Below are 27,060 nucleotides of genomic sequence, written 5' to 3' on the forward strand. Positions count from 1 at the left end.
TTTCATAACTGGTATGATGCATGCTATTTGGTTTAATAGTTTGCTACACGCAAAAGACTATCAATTCGCACATAACATAGCCTGTGGCGGGATGATTCAAGAAAAAAGTCTTCAAAATTTTTTTTAGTGAACACTTAATGAATGCGCAAATAAGTTCACTAAAAAAATACCAAAAATCATCACCACCACACTCTATGTAAAGTACCAATTGACAATTTTTTGCGCGCAACAAACTATTAAATGGACCAAATAGTACTTAAGGAATTGAAAGGATGCGGTCCGAAATGGCGAGAGATGAAAAAAGGGCTGTAAAATTTTCAACCGGCGGTAAAAGTATCAGTAAAAAGGGAGTGAATTTGCTGCATAATTAAATTTAATTAGGAAATTGGGTTACGAAGTAGGGTCATTAGTGTGTTGGTAGTAAAATTCCCCGATCCATCACAGGATATCAAAAAGAAAACCCCTTGATCTCATTCAAAATTCTTCAAAAAATTGGGCAAAATTGCCTTCAAAATTTAAGCAGTCGCCCTTTCAGCCAAAACCATAAAAAGTTTTTTTTTTACAAAATAAACTCAATTACAACTTTGGTCTACTGCAAGTTTAAGAAACCTTCACATTTATTAGGGTGAAAAGAGTATGATCACAAAACTATCAAAAAGCTAGTTTTTAGCCAGTTAATTTTTTTAGGTTGTTGAAATATAAGCATAGACAATTTTATCGTTGCATATGAAAAAACTAAAACAACTGCCTCTTCAGGTTATAAAAAATTTAATTGAAAAGATACAAAAAATAACTGAGTTCTGCGCTAAAAACACACAAAAAAACGACTTTAAAAACTCTTTTAAAACAACCTTTATGTTTAAAAAAAGCAAATAAGTAAAAGAAACAGTAAAATATTTCAATTTACTTTTTGGAGAATTCTCAGAGATAATGTGGAAACTTGCAATCAAATATTTTACGAAATTAGGATTTTTAAAAAAATCTTTTTATAAAAAAAAATTACAGCAAATGTATAAGCTATGTTTCATACGCATTAGCTATTGTAAAACGTTTGAAATTGTCGGCTCGCAAGTTTATAACACTGTGACCAATCACTCAACGTAGTCTTAAACGATATTCACTATCAGCTAAAAAATTTAGAAACCCAACAAACTATATAAGGGCAAAGCCTTGAATGTTCCGACTTCCTCTTACTCAGGCCCAAAAAGATTCTGCTAGCAGCAGAATTTAGTAGAATTCGGATTATAGAGCAGAATATCTTATAGAGCAGAATTTCGATTATACGGTAGAATTTGTCGAATTTTCTCAAAAATCTTTCTAAAATAACTAACTGAAAGCTGCAATTCTATTTCTCGGAAATAACCAAATACGCGATTAAACTTTACCCGACTAAACTTCAAACAAAAAGTGCTCTATTTCTCAGAAACACAAAAAATGAATCTATCCGGAACTCTAATAATCTACTAAATTGCTTCCGAAAAGCACTCTTCTTGCTTTTTTTATGAAGCTGCAGAATTTGCTCTAAACAACAGGGCCTCTAAATCTTCGAGGCCTGCCCTTAATCCATATCAAATAGTTTTTAAGAAAAAAATATTGAAAAACTATAGGTTTTGTACAATATCAAAGATCAATTGTGAAAATTTGAGTCGTACAAAAATGTTAGGACCAATTAGCAAGCCTCAAATCAAATTGGAACGATATTGTTTTGTGATATCTTTTGCCACGCATAAATAGTTTGTGTTACGCTTTCAGAATGGACAAAATAGAAAAAACGCACATAAATTAGTCCAGAGTATGGCCAAATTGGCAATTTTCAAACTCCCAAAATTTTGCAAATAAACAATCGGAGGTAAAATCTCTTTTTAAATTTGATTCCAGAGAGTCGATAACTTCAATGAGACAAAAAAATTGTTTTAAACTATTAATTCGATCGCCAAAAATTGACTGAAAAAAAAAACACTAAATCGAGCATAAATATTCCGCTTTCTTCGAAATTCGGAATAAAAATAACGCCCAGTAAACGTTTAAGGAAACAGTTTAACGTTAAGCACAGGATCAATAATAATTAAATTCAAAAACGACGGAGCATTTCTCGGTTCAATATACCAAATACAGTTCGACAATATTTAAAATTGTTGAGTAATTCCTTAATAAAAAATCTTAATAATTGTTTGAAATTTTTTTCGAAATACACCTAAATTGCAAACGGTGAGGAAAACAATTCCAAATTGACCACTTGTCGGATCATCAAATCTCAGAGTAGGACTATCCAAAATAAAAAGCAATTCAACGAGCTCCCAAGCGAATATAAAGGACCAATTATGAGCCTACAAAAAAGCTAAGTGACGCATGCCAATTAATGCGCATTAACAGTACCAGTCAATTAAAAAAAATTTACAAAGTACCATGCCTCAATTCATAGAGCGGTCGCATTTTAACTAGTAGACGAAAAAGTTCATTTAAAACATCCGACCCTGCGCAGGTTCCAACCCTCTAATTTTGTTGCAGGTCTCCTTCCCTACCTCTACGCTACAGATTCATGATACCTTGAAGCTTAAGTGCTATTTGTAAAACAATAGTCTGTGTTAATATTTTTAGCATTGCCTGTAATTAATAAGTGGTTATTGATCAAAATGAACACTTTCAAAATGAACACTAATATTTGTGGTTTAAGTTGGAGAGTGCTCCCCTTCAAAACACCCACACATGAACACAAACAATTTCATAGTTAAACAAACGGCGCAATATATGGCCACTCAGCCTATAAAATACAGCCGAAATCATTGGGGCAAAATCAAGTTTTTAAGCAACAAAAAAATATATATACGAAGTCAAGACTAGTATAATTGTAAGCAGAAGAAGTAAAATAAAAACACTAAGAGCAGCTACAACGTAAATTGCGTACAGTAAAAAAAACAATTCTACGATGAGACAACTTAGCTGACCAAAACATACGCAGACAAAATTGAGCCGATAACTTTTTTTAAAATGGAATACATCCCATTTGAAACAAAAAACAAGTCCTGTCAGATTCATATCAAAAATTTTTGCCGTCCTAGGCGTTTTCATTATCCAAACCAAGTGTGCCGGAGACGCAAAGAATATTTCATTTAATATAAACTGAGCCTACATTTACAGTTTTTTATTTTGCTTATTCTGTGAACAAAAATTTTTATGTAGAAAAAGTCTAGTACCCATTTACAATACACTTGCAAAGAAAATTGATTCTTAAATTTGTGATAGCAATTGTATTACAACTTGTTATTTCCTGAAATTTTTATTATTGACCCTGTTTCGATAAAGAAAACACTATTAGAGAATACTGGATCAATATGTTTTCACCTAAATCCAATAAAAAAATCTGAAAATAGCAACATGGTTAACAGAAAATGTAGCTTAATAAATTAAAAAGCCAATCGCAAAAAAAATGAAATTTGAGCCTGAACAAGTTTTCTGAATTTTTTTTTAAAAAAAGAAAAACAAACCAAAAGGGTTACTATTTTACTTCGTTAATGAAAACAAAAAAAAAACATCCTTGAAAGTTGAAAAGACAGGTTCGCATAATTTTTACGGACTGAGCAAGATTGGTTCATTAATCACAATCAAAAATTATAAACAACAAAAAGCAATTCATTGCAATTTTTCCGACAAACTTAGCATAAAAATTATCATCAAATTTTGTTCAGTGGATTGAGTCATGAATATATTGTATGGAATTGATTGAAGCTTTCTAGTTGTAAATGAAATTAAGATTAGTTAAAGTCGATTATGACAAAGTTGAGTGCGAATCGATGCAGTTAGACAATGTTGCATTCATTAGCATATCAAATATTAGTTTATAAAAAATTTATCATGGCTTATTCAACTTTCACTTCAAATGTTGGTGACAGAAATGAAAAACGTATCAAAAAATGACAAACTGACGAGTTATAAATTAGTATCATCATTTTATGGCTAGGTAAAAGAGTGTAGCTTCTTTTTGGGACAATAATGAACAAAATTTACTTCGACCTTTATCCGATATTCTTTCTAAAAAATCTTTCTAAAATAACTAACTGAAAGCTGCAATTCTATTTCTCGGAAATAACCAAATACGCGATTAAACTTTACCCGACTAAACTTCAAACAAAAAGTGCTCTATTTCTCAGAAACACAAAAAATGAATCTATCCGGAACTCTAATAATCTACTAAATTGCTTCCGAAAAGCACTCTTCTTGCTTTTTTTATGAAGCTGCAGAATTTGCTCTAAACAACAGGGCCTCTAAATCTTCGAGGCCTGCCCTTAATCCATATCAAATAGTTTTTAAGAAAAAAATATTGAAAAACTATAGGTTTTGTACAATATCAAAGATCAATTGTGAAAATTTGAGTCGTACAAAAATGTTAGGACCAATTAGCAAGCCTCAAATCAAATTGGAACGATATTGTTTTGTGATATCTTTTGCCACGCATAAATAGTTTGTGTTACGCTTTCAGAATGGACAAAATAGAAAAAACGCACATAAATTAGTCCAGAGTATGGCCAAATTGGCAATTTTCAAACTCCCAAAATTTTGCAAATAAACAATCGGAGGTAAAATCTCTTTTTAAATTTGATTCCAGAGAGTCGATAACTTCAATGGGACAAAAAAATTGTTTTAAACTATTAATTCGATCGCCAAAAATTGACTGAAAAAAAAAACACTAAATCGAGCATAAATATTCCGCTTTCTTCGAAATTCGGAATAAAAATAACGCCCAGTAAACGTTTAAGGAAACAGTTTAACGTTAAGCACAGGATCAATAATAATTAAATTCAAAAACGACGGAGCATTTCTCGGTTCAATATACCAAATACAGTTCGACAATATTTAAAATTGTTGAGTAATTCCTTAATAAAAAATCTTAATAATTGTTTGAAATTTTTTTCGAAATACACCTAAATTGCAAACGGTGAGGAAAACAATTCCAAATTGACCACTTGTCGGATCATCAAATCTCAGAGTAGGACTATCCAAAATAAAAAGCAATTCAACGAGCTCCCAAGCGAATATAAAGGACCAATTATGAGCCTACAAAAAAGCTAAGTGACGCATGCCAATTAATGCGCATTAACAGTACCAGTCAGTTAAAAAAAATTTACAAAGTACCATGCCTCAATTCATAGAGCGGTCGCATTTTAACTAGTAGACGAAAAAGTTCATTTAAAACATCCGACCCTGCGCAGGTTCCAACCCTCTAATTTTGTTGCAGGTCTCCTTCCCTACCTCTACGCTACAGATTCATGATACCTTGAAGCTTAAGTGCTATTTGTAAAACAATAGTCTGTGTTAATATTTTTAGCATTGCCTGTAATTAATAAGTGGTTATTGATCAAAATGAACACTTTCAAAATGAACACTAATATTTGTGGTTTAAGTTGGAGAGTGCTCCCCTTCAAAACACCCACACATGAACACAAACAATTTCATAGTTAAACAAACGGCGCAATATATGGCCACTCAGCCTATAAAATACAGCCGAAATCATTGGGGCAAAATCAAGTTTTTAAGCAACAAAAAAATATATATACGAAGTCAAGACTAGTATAATTGTAAGCAGAAGAAGTAAAATAAAAACACTAAGAGCAGCTACAACGTAAATTGCGTACAGTAAAAAAAACAATTCTACGATGAGACAACTTAGCTGACCAAAACATACGCAGACAAAATTGAGCCGATAACTTTTTTTAAAATGGAATACATCCCATTTGAAACAAAAAACAAGTCCTGTCAGATTCATATCAAAAATTTTTGCCGTCCTAGGCGTTTTCATTATCCAAACCAAGTGTGCCGGAGACGCAAAGAATATTTCATTTAATATAAACTGAGCCTACATTTACAGTTTTTTATTTTGCTTATTCTGTGAACAAAAATTTTTATGTAGAAAAAGTCTAGTACCCATTTACAATACACTTGCAAAGAAAATTGATTCTTAAATTTGTGATAGCAATTGTATTACAACTTGTTATTTCCTGAAATTTTTATTATTGACCCTGTTTCGATAAAGAAAACACTATTAGAGAATACTGGATCAATATGTTTTCACCTAAATCCAATAAAAAAATCTGAAAATAGCAACATGGTTAACAGAAAATGTAGCTTAATAAATTAAAAAGCCAATCGCAAAAAAAATGAAATTTGAGCCTGAACAAGTTTTCTGAATTTTTTTTTAAAAAAAGAAAAACAAACCAAAAGGGTTACTATTTTACTTCGTTAATGAAAACAAAAAAAAACATCCTTGAAAGTTGAAAAGACAGGTTCGCATAATTTTTACGGACTGAGCAAGATTGGTTCATTAATCACAATCAAAAATTATAAACAACAAAAAGCAATTCATTGCAATTTTTCCGACAAACTTAGCATAAAAATTATCATCAAATTTTGTTCAGTGGATTGAGTCATGAATATATTGTATGGAATTGATTGAAGCTTTCTAGTTGTAAATGAAATTAAGATTAGTTAAAGTCGATTATGACAAAGTTGAGTGCGAATCGATGCAGTTAGACAATGTTGCATTCATTAGCATATCAAATATTAGTTTATAAAAAATTTATCATGGCTTATTCAACTTTCACTTCAAATGTTGGTGACAGAAATGAAAAACGTATCAAAAAATGACAAACTGACGAGTTATAAATTAGTATCATCATTTTATGGCTAGGTAAAAGAGTGTAGCTTCTTTTTGGGACAATAATGAACAAAATTTACTTCGACCTTTATCCGATATTCTTTTTTCGAACTGTTTTTTTTTTACTTTAACTGAGATACGAACAGTTAGTTTTAATCAAACTTAATCAAAATAGACAATGTACAGCTATCGCGCTAATTGCCAACAAAACTTTGACAACTTGGATTTTTCCAGAGTCACTCGTTCCGCCCTCGTCATCTGGGTCCGTTATGTCACCGATTCCCGCTTGGTGACCTTGAGTTTTGACACATCTGTCGAGATTTTCTTTGATATCCATCAACTGAGAGTCAGTTTCTTTTTTACTACTTTTATAGTTGATTGCATTCGCACATGCGTAAACACAAGAGCACTCTTCCGCCTTTTCCTTGTTTGTGTCATTTTGACACTGCTGGGCAAAATATTTCATGCAGTTGAGGTACCCTTTGATGCTTTGAACGAAAAGGGAGCACTGACGATCTGGAACCGCTGCTTTTTGGCCACTGCCTCCTGATCCGCCGCCGGATCCACCACCACCAGGAGCCGAAGTACCATTTCCGGTACTGTTACCACTGGGCGTTGCAGGGCCGGTGCTATTTGCCGTCACAGAACCATTCCCATTTCCCCCGGGTGGTTGAGACGACGGCTGCTTACTTCCAGCTGTAGTTGTATTCCCACCGCTCCCAGCTGTTGTTGCTGCTGTAGTTTGATTACTGTTGTTTTGACCATTTGCAAACAAAGCAAGCGACAGCAAGGAAAGCCAAGCTACAGGACCGACAGTCATCGTATTAGTGCAGTCGATTTCAATTTTTTTTTTCAGTTTATTTTCTTTCTGGTTGAGGTTGCTGCGAGAAGTTTAGCAAGAATTTACTATGACAGAAACTTGACAAAATTTATGTAGTTTAAGATTGAAGCTAATTCGCAGATATCACAATATAGATTTAATGATGATGTTATAAATGGCTGATTTTTGACACCCGATGAGTCAGAAGTTTTTAAAGAGAGAATTGATTTAGTTTTCGAAATAAAGCGGGTTGCAAAGTGTGAGCAAATGACTTTTATCATCCGGAAGTCAAATGTCGGCAAAAAAACTATGACCAAAACGACAAATGCCAAATTTGAAAAAGGGTAAAATATTCAAGTCATCAAAGAATCTTAAACATGATATCACTAATGATGATTAAAAGTTCTCAGGGAACAAACGACTATCAAGGACAAAGGACCATATCCCTAAGGAATTCAACAGCATGAACATCCAAAGGGTCACCCCCCTTTGGTATCATTTTGCGAAGTCCGTTTTCGGTTGAGCGATCTTAAAAATTTGCTTAAGACATCTCTTTTCGTGCCGATTTACTCTAATTTTGACCATCAAAACCGTCTATTTTCCATCTTCTCCCATTGTAAAAATACAATGAAAAATTGCATATCATCATCAGCATTATCACGATCACCATCATCATCATCACCATCATCATCACCATCACCATCACCATCATCATTCATTCATTTATTTATTTATTTATTTATTTATTTATTTATTTATTTATTGATCCGACCATTGAAAGGGGGAGGAACTTTGCATTTGGTTGTGTTTTCGTTTTTTTTTGCTTTCAACTTTTCGTTTTCCGCCTAAAATTAGGTACCGCAACAAATCATCGCACTGAGTGAAATGAGATACCATATTAGAGCCCTTTAATTCGTGATTCGAAAAATATTTAAAAATTTCCAAATAAAATCCCCAGTGACGAGAAAAATTACTTTCAAATTTTTGACTTTTCGTCTAGTTTCGAGCAAAGGTGCACGCTAAAGTTAGTTTACTTGTGATTCGACTTAAATGTTTTAAAACTTTCCAAACAAAATCCCCAGAGACGAGATAAATAAGATTCAAATTTTCGATTTTTCGTCTAGTTTCGATCGAAGGTGCAGGCTCACGTTAGCTTATTTATCCTTAATTTAAACCTTGAAAAATTAGTTATACTCAAGTAAAGTTCGTTCTTGGAGTTTCTAGCGCCATCTTAAAAATCAAAAAAACCTGAAAAATTTCCAAAAAAAACTTTTACGATTTTTTTGAAAATTTGTTAAACGATTTTTTTGTTTGTTTTTCCAATTGTTTTTCTACAAAAACTAATTTTTAAGTTGACTGTTTTACTATGACTGTGGAATATCCCTGAGTTCTAATTTTTTGTTCAGATCCTTATATCAAACCACGCAGGAAAAAAGACATCAAATTGAAAAACTTTCTTGTTTTTTAAGATTATGGTCGGAAAATTCTGTGCTACTCGCACAGTAACCGGCTACCCTTGTTTAATTATGTATTTAATTATACAGTCTTCCTTTTACTTAGAGAGTTGAAGTATACGTTTAATTATAATGATATTGTTTGGAAATTATATTCGAAATTAAGTGAGGTTATCAGTGCTTCGCAGGGTATTATCTACTGCAAACCAATTTGTTCTTCATACTTTACACCGTAACATCATGCATTTTTCTTCTTTTTTCAACTTTTTGTTTTCAACGCAAAATCAGGTACCGCAAAAAACTATCGCGCTGGGTAAAATAATATATCATATTAAAGCCCTTTAATTTGCGATTCGAACGACATTAAAAAATTTCCAAACAAAATCCCCAGTGACGAGAAAAACTAGTTTCAAATTTTTTTTTCGTCTAATTTTGATCGCAGTTGCAGGCTTAAGTTAGCTTATTTATCCTTAATTTATTTCTTGAAAATTTAGTTTACTCGAGAAAACCTGTTTTCTAATTTGACTGTTTTACTATGACTGTCGAATATGCCTGAGTTCTAATTTTTTGTTCAGATCCTTTTATCACACCGCACAGAAAATGGCACCAAATTGAAAAACTTTCCGTTTTTTAAAAATATGGTCGGAACATTCTGTGCTACTCGCACACTAACCGGCTGCCCTTGTTGTTCCGACTTTCGATACGAAAGTAACGGAATATTTGTGCTCGGGGTGGGTTTTTTTTTTCTTCAGACAAATTTCGACTTTTTAAATAGCCATTTTTGATGGAATTTTTTTATATCATTCAAAAAGTATTGTTGTACTGAGCTTAAATTTGAAAAAATATTTTACCTGTGACCATTTTTCGTAAAGCTATGAGGGTTTAAAGGTTGCCATTTTGACCAATTTGGGACAATTAACGCGCGATATAATTCGAGCTATTAAAGCGTAAGCGGAGATTTAATCCCTCTTAAGAATCGTTCCAAATTGGTTGAGCGAAGCTTATTTGCCATAATTGATTTGTTACAAGGAACGAATTCTTTCCTTATGTACTTTATATGGCGTGTGGGGGATGATTTTCATTAAAAAAATTTCAAACTTTAGAGAACAAAAATTTCATTTTATTTTTTTTTTCATTTAATTTTTTTAATGTTATTACTGCTGCATAAACCTTAAAAGGCAGTCGGAACATTCAGGGCTTCGCCCTGATACGAGCAGTCTTGTTTAATTATATATTTAATAATACAGTTTTCCAGAGTGTTGAAGTATACAGTTAACTATAATGATATTGCTTGGAAATTGTATTCGAAATGAAGTGAGGTTATCAGTGCTTCGCAGGGTATCAGGGAGCATATAGTGAACAAATTTACTACTGCAAACCAATTTGTTCTTCATACTTCACACCGTAAAATCATACATTTAGTCGTAGAAAAACGTGCAAAACAACTATGAAAACATAAACTTTGAAATGGGGACTAAGAAGCAGGCTCATTCAATTACTTCAAACCTGGTGTAAGCGGTGGTGAAAGGGTTACATCTCCGCCTCTCACTCGAAACCCCATGTTTGAGACCCATTAAGATCCGGATCGGTGCTCATAGCTTCAGGGTGAGGCAACATTACCCAGCCCAGAAAAACTAACCAAAAAATTGCATGTAATTCTTAACCAGGGGTACAACAATGGTTCTCCACGAAGAGCTGAGCATCTTGTATGTTGACCCTTTCCCTTGTGGATAAACCGTCTTAAACCAATACTGCATCAATCAAATCTATTAAAATTTGTATCATAAAGTGACAAAAATATTTCATTGATTGGAAGTAGTTTATCAATAAAACAATAGGCGCGGTTTTGATGATGAAAATTGAAAGACTGAAACTAAATGGCACAGTTGAGAGTTAGAGTAAGAAAATTAATACATTTTTACGTAGTAAAGAATAATGATGAGTACTGATACTGAATTCGTGATATTTTTTGGCAAACTCCAACCATCGTCATCATATTATATAATAAAAAGGAATATTATCTGACCTTGCAGTTTCTGACGACAAAGTCTAGACACGGTGGTACCAGCCAATCGAACAGCTCCACTGTCACTTCGTTGTTGATCTCCTCGGGCAGCTTCGAAATCCACGACTTCATGATCGGCTCCCACCCGAGTTGACTCGGCTCCAGGTACACCATGCCGCAACGGGACACAGTAGCAGGAGATGCTTGGGTCAGGTCCATGACTTCAAAGATCAGGGTCATCGGGTCACTCATCTTGATGATCTCTCCAGACATGAGGCAGAGCTGGAAAATTAACATAGATAGTTCTCATTGCAATCAAAGAAATTTCAACTATTCCCGAGAAATTTCAAAATTCCCGAAACTTCAAAATTCCCGAAATTTCAACTATATTGATTTTTTACCAAATGCAGTCCTGAGTTCTCACAAAAATCATAGATCAGTGCCTGCTTTTTCTGTTCTAGTGCTTGAATCACTATAAGCACAATCAAACTTTGATTTTAGATCACAAGCAAGATATCAAGGTTGTGGAGCCTTCGTTACCCTGACCCACCTTTTTGTTGTCATCCAGCACAGTGTTCATGTTCTCGATCCAGACAGCGTCTATGGGTCCGTCGAATATGACCCACTTCCGGTCAGGAGATTCGGTGTGCGCAAACTCACGGAACGTCTTCGCCACAACACCATCACTCCACTGTAAACAAAAACACAGGGAAAAATTATTAAACTTCAAGCTAAAATATATTTCAAAAAAATGGTCATCTTTATTGAAATGCTACATGAAATAAAAGCTACAAAACAGTGAACACTACAAATTGCGCCGCAAAATTGACCACCAATCTTTTTGCAATCGAATAATTAATATGTTCGAGAGCCTATGAGTTTAGGGCAGCACCCTCCATTCCCAATGGGACCGCCCGCTGTCCTTTCTAAGTTTCTAACAATGTATTTTATATTGCTCTTTGAAATTATTTAATTCTTAATTAATTCTTCTTCTAAGTTTTCTTCTTCTAGATCGCCCGCTGTCCTTTCTGAGTTTCTAACAATGGATTTTATATTGCTCTTTGAAATTATTTAACTCTTAATTAATTCTTCTAAAAAAAGGGGTGCTGCTTCTTTTTGATACGATGACATATTTTGACACCAGGGACAATGTGTGCGCTTGCATTACTTTGTAATATCGGTATTCAAGTCAAACGACAAACCAAATCAAACCTATTATTCAAGGCGACCACTTGAGCAAAAATATGTCTAGCAATAACTTAAATAACAAAAAGAAAACGCATAATCTACTATTTCTACAATTTTTGGGTTTTCAGTTTCTTGGCACACTTTTTGATTTTCGGTTCATGGTAACATCGGCTTTTTGCACTAGCAACGTATCTAATACCTCATGTGAGACAGGGTCGAACATTCCGTACAGCTGTCCCATGGTGATAGACTTGGGGTTGATGGTCTTGAAGAGGGTCTTCTGTTCCTCCATCTGTTCTCTGTCATTTAGTAATGTCAACATCTCGCTCAGAGTGTGCAGCACCTTCGTCTTCCCCGAGAACGGCTCACCCACCAACATGAAACTGAAACAAGGATAGCCGGTTGCTGTACAAGTACCGCCGAATGTTCCGACCTGCAAAAACTATCACTGGAACAACAACTTGAATTATTTTTGAAAATTACGTGGACAAACTACACGACCGGGTCAAAATTGAAAACTATCATAACGAAAGTAAAAAAGTGCTGGGACGTCGAAAAATAGTGACGATGATCCCGACGGCGGTTTACTTTTTCCTCAAAATAAACTCGCCTAGAACAAGGCATTGTTTAACTCACGCGTGAAATTTTATTTATAAATTTTACGCTGAAATTTTTTTAGTAAAATGGTCAATGCCGATTGCCCTATTTGAAAAATGATTCCACTTTTAAAAGAGTTATACAGTAAAATTGGCGTTGTTACAGATGTAACCCGAGAAAAGATGTTGATGAAATGAAGTCTGCGATCTAACCCGTGTCTGACTAGCAACATCTCGTAAGTCTGAATAAGTTTCTCCTTGAATATGTCCACACACTGCAGATTGTGTTCCTCACACTTGTCCATGGCTGCCTGCAGGAAGTCACTGTAGTCTGCCTCCGGTAGCTCCACCCCGGGGAACAGGTCAGAGATGATGCCGTTGAACAGGGGGATGTCGTGGGAGAGGAATTTGGGCAGGTTGACGTCCTTGATCGAACGCAGAAGCTGAAAATGAAACGTGGTTATCTTAATACTGAACGTTGATTCAAAGGCAAGGTTGAACTATTCGAAAATTAAAGAGCATAAATATGACGTCACTTTCTTAGAAAACAGTAACAAAAATCCCGTAAAAAACCTAATGTTTCCAGTCAAAATCGCCAAACGGTATATCTAAATTTTTCGCACTTCTAGTTCAAAAATCTAAATATCGCTGCGCCTAAAAAGTTTTACAAAATTCTTATATCCTAGAAAATTTAAATATAAGAACGACATTTACCAAAATATCTTCTCTGTCATCGGGGAATTTCAGTTTAAGGTTTCCGGCAGCAACCAGCACTGATTTGACTGCTCTCATTCCGTAGTCATAATGCGGCTGACTAGACAACTGTTCAGAACACAGTCGGTAGGTCATCACGATCTTCACCGCTAGGTTCCGAGCGTCCAGGAACCCATACGAGTATAAGGAGATCTCTCCAATTAGAGCGTAGTCCGGAACCATCATAGCAACTGTCCGGAACAAGACTTTCAAGTTGTCGGGAAGTTCCGATCTTCCGGCATAGCCGGGGTTCATAGTGATTGCAACAAAGCAATTGGGGTTCAAAACCAGCGTTGTGCCTTCAAATTCAAAGGTTTCCAGGTGTTCCTGGACTGCTCTCTGGATCGAGAGGATCTGCTGAGCGACGACAGACAGTACCTCGAGTTCGATTCGGTTGAACTCGTCGAAACAAGCCCATGCACCGGAGCTGGCTAGTCCTTTGAAGAACTGAAATGGAACAATTAAAAATTTACTTATTAAAAATTGGTTCATATCAATTCATGGCTACCGCTTGCGGCATCCTAGGAGCGAGTTGATAAACAAACTCATATATACACGGATAAACAATATTCATATATTCATGGATAAACAAATTTCATAAATATTTATAAAAGAAAACTCAGAGAGCAGATTATCAGTTGGGTTTTCACTAGTGTAGACATTTCTATCACATCAGGACGTAGCTGAAACTCTCCGTAAACTGCTGAATACTCGTGTGTTGGTATTTTCCCTTGCGGATCAATTGTTTCGAAAACTTTTCAGTTTGATAACTTAAGACCAGAGTTTTTTAGTTAGGTTTTGGTTCTAATTGGTAGGAGTAATAGATCATATCCCAATTAATGTATCAGCCATAATTTCAAATGCAACTCACTTTTCCCATGGCCAGGTAGTCGAGACCGTCGGAACAGTTGAACACGACACATTGCACAGCCAGTGCCTTGGCCAAATCCTTGGTGGTCTCTGTCTTTCCAGTACCTGCTGGTCCCTCGGGGGCTCCTCCCAGGTTCAAGTGGAATGCACCCACCAGGGTTCGGTAGCATCTACAACAAAGGCAAAATTTTTTTACGCGGGTAAAAGCATCGTAAATAATCATCTGATACAATCAAGAATATCAAAAATTTAAAAACGATCAATTTCGAAGCCAGAGGATGATACATTCGGAGCCTAGCTAAAAAAAAATTACGAGAACAGAACGGCTTCGAACAAACTGCATGCCAAATAAAGGCAACTCCAGTTCTCTTCTTTAAAAAAAAAACGTAGTTCAAGATAAGGTCAAAGAGCCGATACAAGGTATTTCCCAAGCTTTAAGAGAATCATACCTGTCAGTTAGAGGCGTGATCACAAGTCGAGGTGTGTTTCCCAAATACTCGTAAGCATACTTCACGCTGGCATTGATAATCTTCACTCTGCAGTTATCATTCTCCCAGTAGTATCTCAGCTGAGCAAGCCACTCGAAATCATTCTCTGTATGGACACCTTTTTGGGCCATCTCTTCAACAATGTCTCTAGCGTGCACATCTATGGTCACCAATGCACCCATAGTGGTCCTCGCACCTTTGCTCAGTTTGCCTCGAACTAGCTGGACTATGTCTCCCATTTGAGACTGTAGTTTCTTGTGGTACTCCAGGAGTCCTTTCGGACCCTCTCGAATAGCTTCGTGGACCTCCAGAGTCCAGTAGATTTGAGATGTGCAGAGGACAACCTGAAAAAATTTAATCAGATTACAACCTAAGCTGATAAATTAAAAAAAAAGAATAGCCAGTTACTGAACAAGTAGCATAGAAGATTCCAATCACAGTTATCTTTGAAAAAATAAAAATGAGGAAAAAATTTTTTGTCCTCCCCTATTCGCTTTTTTGGAGGGAGAGAGAAAAGAGGCGAAACCTTAGCTTTAAAAGCTAATAAATTTTTACAGCTTAAATAATATTTAGAACGATTTTTAAAATTAACAATTGTCAGATTGGCAAGATTAAACAAGGATAGCCGGTTACTGTGCAAGAAGCACAAAATTTTCCGACCATAGCCTTAAAAATACCAAAAAAAATTCAAATTAGTGTCGTTTTTTCGGCGTGGTGTGATGAAAAAATCTAAAAGAAAAACTAGATTTGGCATATTTGACCGTCATTGTAAAATAAGCGAATTGAATTTTGATTCCAAAAAGGCGCTTATAAATAAAAAAATAATAATAACGTTACTCCGATAAAACTAAATTTTTACGTTTCAAATTAAGCTATTGTAAACTTTTAAGCCATTAAATCGGCTATTGTATGGCTGCTCGCTCGCTTTTATCGCTCAAATTAAGACGAAAAAAGAAGCCAAATTAAGACTTTTATCGCTCAATTTAAGTCATTCGAATCACGATGAAAGGGTTTTAATATTAGACATCAGTCATCTCTCTCCTAGAAAAAAACCACAAAAACCCGCATACAAAACCCACATTAGACCATAGTTCCCGCCCGCTCTTAAGAGTGGTCGGAGCAACAACTAAGATTCAATGGATTTTGAAAATTTTTGTCATAAAATGACCTAAACTATACAATCAATGTAATTCATAGCTTGATCTCTCAAATGAAAGACACTTGGCTAGAAGAAAAAATTATCTCGCTTGCATATATAACACCATATTTCATAGAAAATGTAATACCTGCAGATTACTTATTTGTGCGCTCGCTGTTTACAACCAAGGTTCAAAATTAAGAGACTGATTTCAGTGACTCACCTGTCCAGGCCACTCCAGCACCCACTTCTGTCTGGGCTCATTGGCATATGCGTCCTTGCTCTTGTCTATGACGTCACGGATGGACCTCAACATCACATCCTCCAGAGTGAGCAGCCATTTCTCCACCGCCCCCTTGGCCTCCACAGTGTTGATCGTCTCTATCAGTTTCACCTGCGAAACAACAAGGCACATCAGGAACATGTGAAAAATACCAGGGACCTCTACGCGGGAATCTTCTAAATTCGCTTCTGTCGCTTCTGTGCAGGCAATAGAAAAGCAATTTTGAAATATTTCTGGATGCGCAAAAAAAAAGAATCAAGTTGAGCCCCATCCCAAAGTAAAAGTTTTAAGAAATGGCTACCATCGCTGCTGATCGGAGATTATAACACCGTTGCGTTACAAAAGAATCCTAATAAGCGATAGAAAAGCGATTCTTTGTTTTTGCATGTTTAGAACGAATATGTTTTTTTTATTGTATGATGCCTATAAATTAGTGGGGTACTATGAGCAAGAAAAGATAATTGCCGGAAAATTATCTGAAGCTCATTTCCATTCAAACAAATATGACATTTTCATAAATTTATCACTAACAGCTGTGTCATTTATTAATCATCAGAAATTCTGATTATTCTTTTCGGAATTTCAAACTATCTTCGAACAATAAACTCAATATCTGCCAAGCTTAATCGACAATTGATACCATATTTACGACAAACAGAAAAATCAGACTTAATTATACATACAGAAATGTAGTTGACAGAATCAAATGAAATATCCGTTATTCGATCCTCAGACAATTAAAATAGACAAACTTCAGAAAACAATTACAACTCCTTCTGCAGAATCTTGCCTCTCCAATTATCATTTGACAGCAAATCTATCCCAAATTAAGTTTGCGTTCACAGAAGAACTTAGTTGAAGATTTTACAACTTATTTACGAAGGAAAATTAGTTAGCGAAACAAAAATTAGTCATCCTATTCACATGGCATCTGAAAGAGTATTAAATCTTTTCATTCTTCTAACTTTTGCTTTGTTTCTTAACCAATCAGCAGCTAGAGCCGAAAATGACGTAATAGAACCCGGAAACGAGGATTTCGAATTAAGTTCTATCTTGGATTCAGAGAGCCCGAACTCGGAAGTTATGATGGATCATTCTGACAGATTAACGAACCCAGAATATCGCATTTCTGAAATCATCCTAAGCCTTCCTGACAAGCCCGAAAGTCAAGTTAAAGCGATGGCACCAAACAAAGCGGCCCGAGCGATGGTCGAAACAAGCCGAAAGCGTCGCCAGCAAGGAGGATCATTCAACGGCGGGGGATTCTTCTTCGGCGGAACCTACCCCTACCCGATCGCAGACGGTGCTACTTGTGGGTGTCCGACCCAGTCTTGTTGTCCCGATTCAACTTGGGACGACCACTACTACTGCTGCTTTTCAGCCGATTTCTCGCCAAAAATGATCACGAGTGTCGCTTTGATATCACTAATGGCTTTCGTAAGAGCTACATTTTTGTAGGTGCTAAATCCTCCTACAACTTTCAAGACAATTAAGTCATAATCAACTGAAATTTCTCTGGTTTCATGCTAATATTGCATGGGATGCTCAAAACGTAGCTTGTAATTAAACTAGCATTATTTAATTTAATTTGCAATTTTATAATTAAAGTTTCACCAATTAAGCATTTTAAAAATCTTAGATTGGGTTTGCAGTTTCAGAAGAGGGTAGCGAGAATTGCCGGATTTAATTTTGAGGGAACTTCACACACTTAACAAAATCAAAACCTTCCTATATTTTTCATGCATTCACAATTTTTCTCCTCATTAAAACAGATTTGCGTTCGCCTTAAACTTTTTCAAAAATTAGACCAGAAGTATAAACAGTATAAAGTATATATCATTATAATATAGCAGAAACAGACGCAAGTTTTAACGTACCTGTTCACTCTCCGCACTGTATATAGCTAAGATATCTAGCGAGGGCGAGAATAGTAGTTTGGCGATGCCCTCGAAGCACTTCTTCAGATGGGGCTCCACTCTGGTCGGGTCCTTCGTCTCAGACAGGATCTCCAGCATCTCGTCATTGGACAAGAAGAAGAACCTGGATCGAACAAACATGAACAAAAGAATGCAAAACGAACATTCGAAAGTTTCAATAGCATCTAGAACCGTTGAAGTACAGCGATTCCTCAAGTTCCCCTTTTTGCAGGATATGTATTAGATTAAAAATGCACTCCATAAAAAGAACTGAACAAACTAAACGTCAACTAGTGCCACCAAAACTGAATGAAAACAAAACTGGTCTTAAGAATATAGGTAAGAGAGATGATTTACGTGCCTGGGAAAATAGAGTCGTTTCTTCTCGAGGTATGCGTTAAGTCCCTTGAGGATCTTGTCCAATAAATCATTGCTGTCCTTGAGCTTCTCCAAAAGGCCAGTCAGTCCAGTCGCCGGAATCACTTTGGGATCCCTGGATGCGTGTCTCATGATGTCCTAAAATGAATATCGGAGCAGCGTCACAAATGGATGACCTTGGTGGACATTTAGGTCTATTTAAACAACTAACTGATATCAATGGGAATTTTCGACTATTTAGACAACCAAACGTATGGTTTTTAAATCACTCTATTGTAATAATTTTTTTTGGTGAAATTACCATCCTAGTTTTATGCAATGAACTGATTTCATAGGATCGAATCGAGCAGAGAACGAATTGGTCATATGAAACTTGATAACTGAAAAAATTTAAGCGCTGCAATAATTAGTCGCAAGCGGCAAATACTCAGACGCAACAATTTGTGTACGTTCAATATTTGACGGTTCGGTTCGGAAGTGCTAGAGAAAGCGACAGTTCGTTGCAACGGAAAAGATTGATAATCACTTCAAACCATTCATATAGAGCAGAACAATTAAGCCGTAAAGGCAGTTTGCGCAGTGTTTTGACGATTCGTCAACATGTTCTTGGTTACGGCCAGGGGAAAACACAAGCTATGACTCCGAGCCGGTTGAGCTGTTCTCTCACCTTCCAGTTCTTGTCAACTATGGTGAACAGTCTGCCCTCCTCTGGCATCTGACTCATGATGTCTGGACTGGAGAAGATGGGTTCCAGGTAGAGCCACTGACTCTGCACTTTCAGCCACTCGTCTATTGTCTCCTGCATCCTCATCAACTTATCCTCCCACTCCTGAAAAGAAAAAATATCATTCCGAATTAAAATGATTTTTTTAAACAAGACAATTAACAAAAACTGTTTTCCTTATTTTGCAAATGGAAGGAAATCTTTCTAAAAGATTCTTGTCTTTCTTATCATAATATTTTATTTTTTGGCTAATGCGTTCACATGAGCTGTGACCATGTTTTAGCGGTTTTTGCAAATGTTTTGAATTGCTTTGGCTATTTCTCAGTTGATGATTTTTTGTTCTCAGTTTTGTACCTTTTCTCTGTCCAGTTCTCGGTAAATGCAGAAACTTTAAGACTGGAGCTAAAAATTAGACATTTTTTATTGATACAGAAACAGATACCTTGATTTCGGTTTCAAATGGCTTGATGAAGGGCGACCCCCTCATAGTCTGTGTCTTGACAATCTGGTCATCCAGCACCTGTTGGATCTCATCCACTGAGGCCAGGATCTTCACTCCGCTGTCTCTGTAGTCTATCAGGTTGAACTCTATAATCTCCCACTCTTCCTTCATCTTGATCATCGCTTTCTCAAGGCCAAACTCCTGCACACGAAAGTTCACGTTTGTTCACGTTACTCTAAGACGTTCACGAAAATTATATTCATTTTGGCAATTGAAACCTCCATTACAAAACAATGATTTACATTTTCATTTTAAGACAACAAAAAGGACCGAAAAAAAAATAAAAACGACTAAGTGACTACAGAATGATCAAAATTTTACCAGAAAATGCATAATTTTCTCGAGAAAATGGCAAAATAAAGGCAAAAAAGTTCGCAGTTAGTCACTTGAGGAGTTACGTGATCTCAGTTTTGCCAGTTAGCCTTGTGCTCAGAACAAATATAATAAAATCCTGAAGGTGACTTGCCTTCGAAGCAGCTCCACTGATGGTCTCGAAGTCCTCCATGAATGCGTTGAGTTCCTGCTTGAGCACCTTCCTCAGAGTGGTGCCTGAGTCGGGGGTGATGTCTTTCTCCGCTATCTCACTCATCTTTACCCAATGTCTCTCCCTGATTCCAGGGTTGCACAGAATAGACACTATCGGGATGTACTCCTATGAATAGAAAAAAAAATCTTTGTCCAGTTAGTTGGATACCGTTTTGAACTACTGATTTATTTGCATTTATTGAGAAGAACTACTGATGCATTTGCATTTAAAAACCATTATAATAAACTCCCCACTTCTGTATTTTTTTTAAAATTACCACATAACTTTTTAATATGCTGATGTTTCGATAATAACTATACAATATTTTAAAACATTTCAATGATATTTAATTACAACACTTTGCTACTGAATGTATTATTTGAAGAAAATTTTATTCTGAATCAGTCGTAATGGGAAATTCTATCAATGTAAATATGTCAATTTAACAAAAAGAGAAACTGCCATCTACCTTGATGCTCACAAACTCATAACCTAGCATGAGACACGAAAGATCTGTTTTGACTGACCTTGAAGTCCTTGATCTGGTCCATGATCTTGTTGCACACAGTGATAGCAGACATCTCATCTTCAGCTGAGTCATCCCCTCCCCCCTCCTTCTTCCTCTTCACCACATTGCCCTCCTTGTTCGCCTTCTCCAGCATCTCCTTCTTCTTCACCTGCTGGAAGAACTTGTTCACTTTGAAGATGTCTGTCCAGAACTCCTGTACTTCGTTGCTGATGGTCTCCGAGTTCAGGTCAAGGAAAGCGCCGTCCATCCATCTGAACAAATACATCATCACAATTAAACAAAACAACAAACACTTCTAAAGTTAAGCCCACAAAAAGCCTTCAGCATTCGAAACGCTATCAATCACCACCGACGGTATCACAAAATCTCAAACATCTTGAACCAGGTAAAGTTGAACGCCTCAAAATCGTTTCAATTCCGTGCTTTACGTATGTTTCCGAGAGGTCGATAAAACCAAAACTAATAGCCAGGCTAACAAAAACCAAGCCTTTCGTTTCCTTTTTGGCTACAAAACGTTCCAAACATTCTATCATTTCGGATTTTGAACTCAATTAAAATTCATTTTTTGTTCAAGGCTGGGCTTAAACATGTTAGTTTTGATGAGCCTCAATGTGCCTGTGGTATACTACTCACTTTCGCTCTGTCTTCATCCACTTGGCCACAATGGCGAACAGTCTCTGGTATGGCTCTATGATGTTGTTGATCTCGTCCACTTCTGGGAACTCAGTGGGCTCATTGACCTTGAACAGCTCCTCCTCCTTACTCACAAATGATATGTTATCCTTCACTTCGTTCATTCTCTTCTGGATCACACGCAACTAGAACGACACAACGCAAACTTGAAACTAACATTCTTATTGATTCTATCTGATGTCACGCACGGACGTCTAAATGCAGCTTCACGACTACAAATTTATATTCGGGTGGCTACCAAAAAAATAGGAGTGATAATCGGAGCAACTAGACCCGGAAACACCGAAAACTGTTAAAGCAAAGTTTGAGTACAAGAAACTGACGTTAAAGAACATGTTCTGGTAATTATGAAAAGGACAACTAGCAAAGTAAAGAGAAACACTAGAATGCACTGCATTGGAATCAAACTTATTAGTAATATTTTAGGTCCTCATTATGACTACGATGAGAAGCAAAGTAAAAAGAAGCCCTGGTACATTGCATTCAAGTCTAAATTATTAGTAAAATATATTGTGTACCTCGTTCATGTAAGTGGTGATCTGGTCCATGTCTCCACACTCCTTGATGTCGGTGGCCTTGGCCTTCAGTTTGCTCAACTCCAGCACCACCTCCTCCCTCTTCTCGTTCAACACCGTCTCCCTTTCTTTCCTCACCTTCTCAACAACCTACATACAAAAAAAAACAAGGATTACCGGTCACTGCAAGTAGCACAGAATGTTCCGACCACAGGGAACTCAGTGGGCTCATACTTTTTTTAAAACTAGTGTGGTTTTTTCTGCGTGTTGTGATAAAAGGATCTGAACAAAAAAACTAGAACTTAGGCACAGGGGAGGATCTAAAATTTTCTCGAGGGGGGGGGGGCGAATTTTCAAATGTCGACCAATTTGATTTTATGAGCTCTCCCAAATCACTATAAAGACCCCGTTTTGCGTTTTTAGGCTCTTTTTGGAAAATGTTGACAAAAAATCGCGTTCTTTCGGCGCGCGCTCCCCCTTCAAAGCGCCGAAGGCGCCTTTAGAAAATAATTAGCGTCACCCCCCCCCCCCCCCCCCCCCCTAAATCCGCTGGTGTTTGGACATATTCGACAGTCATAATAAAGTAGGCAAATTTGTCAACAATTTTTGAAAAACATGGCTCGCAAAACAAAAACAAAACAATAAAAAAATCAAAACTTTTCACATTATTCTGCAAAAATTTTTTAAACTTTTGAAGTTTTTGATTCCAAAATAGCGCTAAAAACCAGAAACTAACTTGAAAAAAAAATAAGTTTTCGCGGCTTAAAACTAAGTTTTCGCGAACTACGCATGTCAGAAGTGGTATTTACCACTCCTACTAAATTGACCATTCTATGAACAAAGTTATTTACGGGAAAAAAGTCTAATACCTGATTGCAACACACTTGCTAATCGCGAGGGTATTATTAAGCTATTGAGGGCCGTCATTCAATCAATTATTCAAAAAGTGTACACTTGTTGTACTCGATACTAGTAAAACTTTTGGAAACTTTTAAATTTTCGAATCATGACTGAAAGGGCTTCAATATGATATATCACTCGACCCATTCCGATGATTAATTGTGGTACCTCATTTTTCTTGAAAAAAAACTATAACACACTCGAATACGAAATTCCTCCCCAAATTCAATGGTCGAAATAAAAAATGCTATGTAATCATATTTAAAAATTTTGCTACAGAACTTAATATCGCTTTAGAAAACTATCTATTTACCCATTAACAGGCTAGATACTTTTACTAGACAAAAGCTATAAAGTTTAAATTTTTTCACATTTACGCTAGGTGGTACTTTTTTTTTACCAAGCATCAAGAAAAAATAGACAAAAAAATTGAGCTATCAAAATTATCAATAAATTGAGTTATCGAAGAAATATGATAAAGTACGCAACTTTCTGAAAAGCAAATCAATTCTAACAGAATTAATAATCTATATGCTCGTCCTTTAAATTATTTGCATCAAAAAAAGAAAAGCCGATTTTTTTTTCCAACTAGTGTCTTTTTTCTGCGTGGTGTGATAAAAAGATCTAAGCGAAAAAGTGTTTCTTAGACACATTCGACAGTCATTCTAAAAAAAGCCAATTGCAATAGAGTTTTTTTTGAAAAAGGATTACAAAAAACTTTACAAAAAATTTCAAAAGTTTTTGATTCCCAAAATGGCTCAAAAACTCTAATAGCTAATTTTACTCCGATAAAACTAAGTTTTCACGGCTTCAATTGATCATGAATAAGCTATTGTAAGCCTGCACGCTCTCATTATTAACTCAAAATTAGACCCAAAATCAAAAGTTTTAAACCGTTTTTTCTCAACACAGAAACTATTTTCAAATTTTTTTAATGTCGTTCGAATCAGGACTGAAAGGGCTTTAATATGATAAATCACTCCACTTACTCCGATTTTTGTTTGTGGTACCTGATTTTGCGAAGAAAACAAAAAGAAAAAACTAAAACATACCCGAATACAAAGTTCCTCCAAATTTTTCAAAAGTTCGGAGCAATCAGCCAATCAGGGGAAATTGTTTTAAACGCTAACTTTTACATTGTTTTAAATACTGGAATAAACGTGTTATAAACATGTTTTAAGCAAAACTTGTTTTAAACATTGCAACCCTGCGCACGGTGAAGAGGAAACTGTTCCTTATGAATAATGAAAATTTTAACAATTTTAGTTTTTTAATAATTTTTTTATTAATTTTTGTAGCAGGATTGACTAATCGATCGATTTTTGGCTTCTCTTTTGTCTGACCTGAGTGTTATCTTTTTATTTGCATGATAAGAAGGTCATCGATTTATCCTTATACTAATTGTGGGTTAAAATTGCGTTGAGTTATAAGATGCGGGTCAAAAACCGTGACGTGAAGCTGTAGAACACCAAAAAAATGTACAATTTTTTGTGTTGTTTAAAAAAATTGTGTTTAATTTTTTTCCATTTTTCGTTCAATTATCTTGTTTTAAGACGTTTGAATTTTGGTTTCTTATTGATAAAACTGAAGTCATAGTTGTCAAGAACATGTTTGACCTCTTCCCCCGCGGGAAATAGAAAAGGATGGAAAAATCTCAAAACTTTCTGACGATTCATTACTGATCAACAACATCAATGTTCCCAGCGATCTTCAATTATTATACCTTTTCGGCAAAAATCTATTCACTTAATACCAAAAAATGTTCAAAGCAATATTTTAAGGAAAAACTACTGCGAAGAACTCTACAATAGAACTCTTGTTGTTCTTGCTTTTAAACAAAGTAGTTGATGAGTTTACCTCGTCGTTTTTGTCGAATATCGGCTGAACTCGCTTCGGCCAAGTGACTGTCATCGAATTGAGCTCCAAGTCCTCCTGGCTGAAGAGGTGGTTGTTCAACAAGTAGTCCAGCCTCTTCTTCACTTCCTTGATTCTCTCCAGGAGTTGTATGGTTCCCAGGGATCTGGCGTTCTCGATGAAGTTCTGTTGTTCCATCAGTTCTTCCGTGTTTCTCGCTTCCTTCAGACATTGTTCCTCGATGTGCTCGTAGTCTTTGCAAATGCTGAAACAAAATTTTGTATAAATTGTTATGAATGATCGCCATCGCTTTTTCAATCAATTAACTGAAGTGTAGAATCGGCATAGTTTGTTGTTTAGATAAAAAATTTCGGGAACCAGAGCTGACACGGAGGAGGAGCGGTCTGACAAGCATGGAAATTAACCAGAGTAAAACATCGGTAATATAACTCAGTTCTTTTTTAATGTGGTTTCAAGAGATTGCACAATACGACACCATTCAAAAGACTCGGCATAACAAATCGTTAAAAATAGTATCTTATTGTGAAAAATAATCAACTGTGAACAATTCACAGCATAAAATACGGTCAAACAGTCGGCTAATATACGCGTCATGAAAACCAATAAAGCTAACTTGCATCAAACAAAAAACCAAGGATACGGGTTTAAATTGGGACAATTTATAGAAATTGAAAAGGTTAAGAGTGATTTTTTTATTTGCCTCTGAAAAAATGATCTGGCATATTTTACTGCCCATACCCCAATGGTTATTTTTGAAACTTCTCTTCATATTGTCCAGCTGCGAGCGAATAAGGCAGCAAAATTAATTACTCAACTAAAAACATACATACTTTTATGCTTAACCTTTGCAAAAGCATTGATTGCACCATGAAATTGAAATTTTGTCTCTAATGGAAGGGAGGGGGGGGGGGGGGGGCGTTGGAGGCAGAAGGTAAAGAGGCCGATCCAGGCACCTGATGTTCTCTTCTCTGTGGCTGTTTGCAATTTTGTGTAGCAGCAGGTCTGCCAATTGTTTGGCCTTGTCAGACAGACCTCTCTTCAGGTCACTGCAGTCCAGTCTGACCAGGGGGAAAGTGACAAGTGAGTCCAGCTGGCGGATATCCTCGCACAATTTCTTGTATTTGGCTATTTCCTGGCAACAGAGCATATACTTTTTGACAGTTTTGTGAACAATTATTTGAATACTCTCTAACAGGAGCAGACGTATTTTTTGGTCGACCTGCTTTTAGGTCAACCACATTGATATTTCTACCTCTCCTGAAACACAAAAGCGCCTTTTTGTCGAGAAAAATTAATGCCGCAGGCAAATTTTTGGAAACTAAGTTTACAAAAAACCATGTATCCAAAAGACCAGTGTGCCCAAATTACCGTTTTTGGAAGATATGGACCTGAAGATCGCCTTTTTTTCGGCGCGCAATTGCCCCCAAGGAAAATTTATTTTTGCACCAAAGGTAATATCAGAAAAAAATTAGGGCTTTTCTGCTAGAAATGCATGTCGTAAAAATTTCTATGTTCGCGTTTTGGGTGGCGAGGGAACAAATATCCTTGACGGGGGATGTATGCTTGATCTTAACAGACGACAAATCAACCTAATTAATAGCAAGATTGTCCAACCTATAACTAATCACACCCTATTTTGTTGAAGAAAATCAACAAGTTGGCAACATTTACGAATAGTAAGTAACTATGGGATAGAACAAATACTGACCCTGGTGTAGTCTTGGAACTCGTGTTCCTCATTGGCCATGAACTGCTCCACCACCTTGACTGCCTCCCCATTCACTAGGTACGAGTACTCCTCAACTATTACAAACACACAACGTCATCAAAAAGAACATTAAAAAGCTTAAGGGGAGAGGACATTATCTTGGTTTTTGGTGTACACTTTTTAAGCAGTGCTGAACAATTTTGATTCAAATGAAATATTAGGGTTGAAGATCTTAACTAGGTCTATTTATGGGGAGAGTGTTCATTTGATCCTACATGTCCTGTACTAAACTGGATTATATAAACATCGGAAAAAAATTGAAAGCCAGCTTTAGCTTTCCTGCTAGAACCCTCCAGCCAGCCGAACACAGTGAGACAAAAACCAACGTGTCTATTTTTTTTTTTCACTTAGGATTCTTTCGATCAATCCTTTTGATGAAAAGACATTAGTATCGTGAAACTGCATGATAAATGCCATAATGTAAACGCATGTAACAAACAAACGTAAGCGCATGTAAATATATCATAGAACATACAGTTTTCGAATTTGA

At 36.1% G+C, this 27,060-nt stretch overlaps 1 protein-coding gene across 2 annotated transcripts in view; it reads right to left on the reverse strand.

The window, feature by feature from the left end:
* The window catches only part of LOC134841922 (dynein axonemal heavy chain 12-like), an 83,696-nt gene that overhangs the window by 50,921 nt on the left and 5,715 nt on the right, over nt 1-27,060 (reverse strand). For both annotated transcript variants that reach the window (XM_063858004.1, XM_063858003.1), the window contains 19 exons: nt 26,511-26,605; nt 25,756-25,934; nt 24,785-25,046; nt 22,031-22,177; nt 21,453-21,637; nt 20,818-21,070; nt 20,231-20,416; nt 19,705-19,905; nt 19,206-19,367; nt 18,522-18,676; nt 18,122-18,284; nt 16,185-16,355; nt 14,785-15,167; nt 14,337-14,505; nt 13,427-13,912; nt 12,926-13,155; nt 12,316-12,499; nt 11,479-11,619; nt 10,950-11,210 (listed from right to left, as the gene is read on the reverse strand). In XM_063858004.1, the coding sequence (XP_063714074.1) occupies nt 10,950-11,210; nt 11,479-11,619; nt 12,316-12,499; nt 12,926-13,155; nt 13,427-13,912; nt 14,337-14,505; nt 14,785-15,167; nt 16,185-16,355; nt 18,122-18,284; nt 18,522-18,676; nt 19,206-19,367; nt 19,705-19,905; nt 20,231-20,416; nt 20,818-21,070; nt 21,453-21,637; nt 22,031-22,177; nt 24,785-25,046; nt 25,756-25,934; nt 26,511-26,605 (4,013 nt within the window). The remainder of the gene's footprint in view (nt 1-10,949; nt 11,211-11,478; nt 11,620-12,315; nt 12,500-12,925; nt 13,156-13,426; nt 13,913-14,336; nt 14,506-14,784; nt 15,168-16,184; nt 16,356-18,121; nt 18,285-18,521; nt 18,677-19,205; nt 19,368-19,704; nt 19,906-20,230; nt 20,417-20,817; nt 21,071-21,452; nt 21,638-22,030; nt 22,178-24,784; nt 25,047-25,755; nt 25,935-26,510; nt 26,606-27,060) is intronic.

This window comes from Symsagittifera roscoffensis, chromosome 3, assembly GCF_963678635.1.
Source record: "Symsagittifera roscoffensis chromosome 3, txSymRosc1.1, whole genome shotgun sequence".
In the NCBI taxonomy this organism is placed as follows: Eukaryota; Metazoa; Xenacoelomorpha; order Acoela; family Convolutidae; genus Symsagittifera; species Symsagittifera roscoffensis.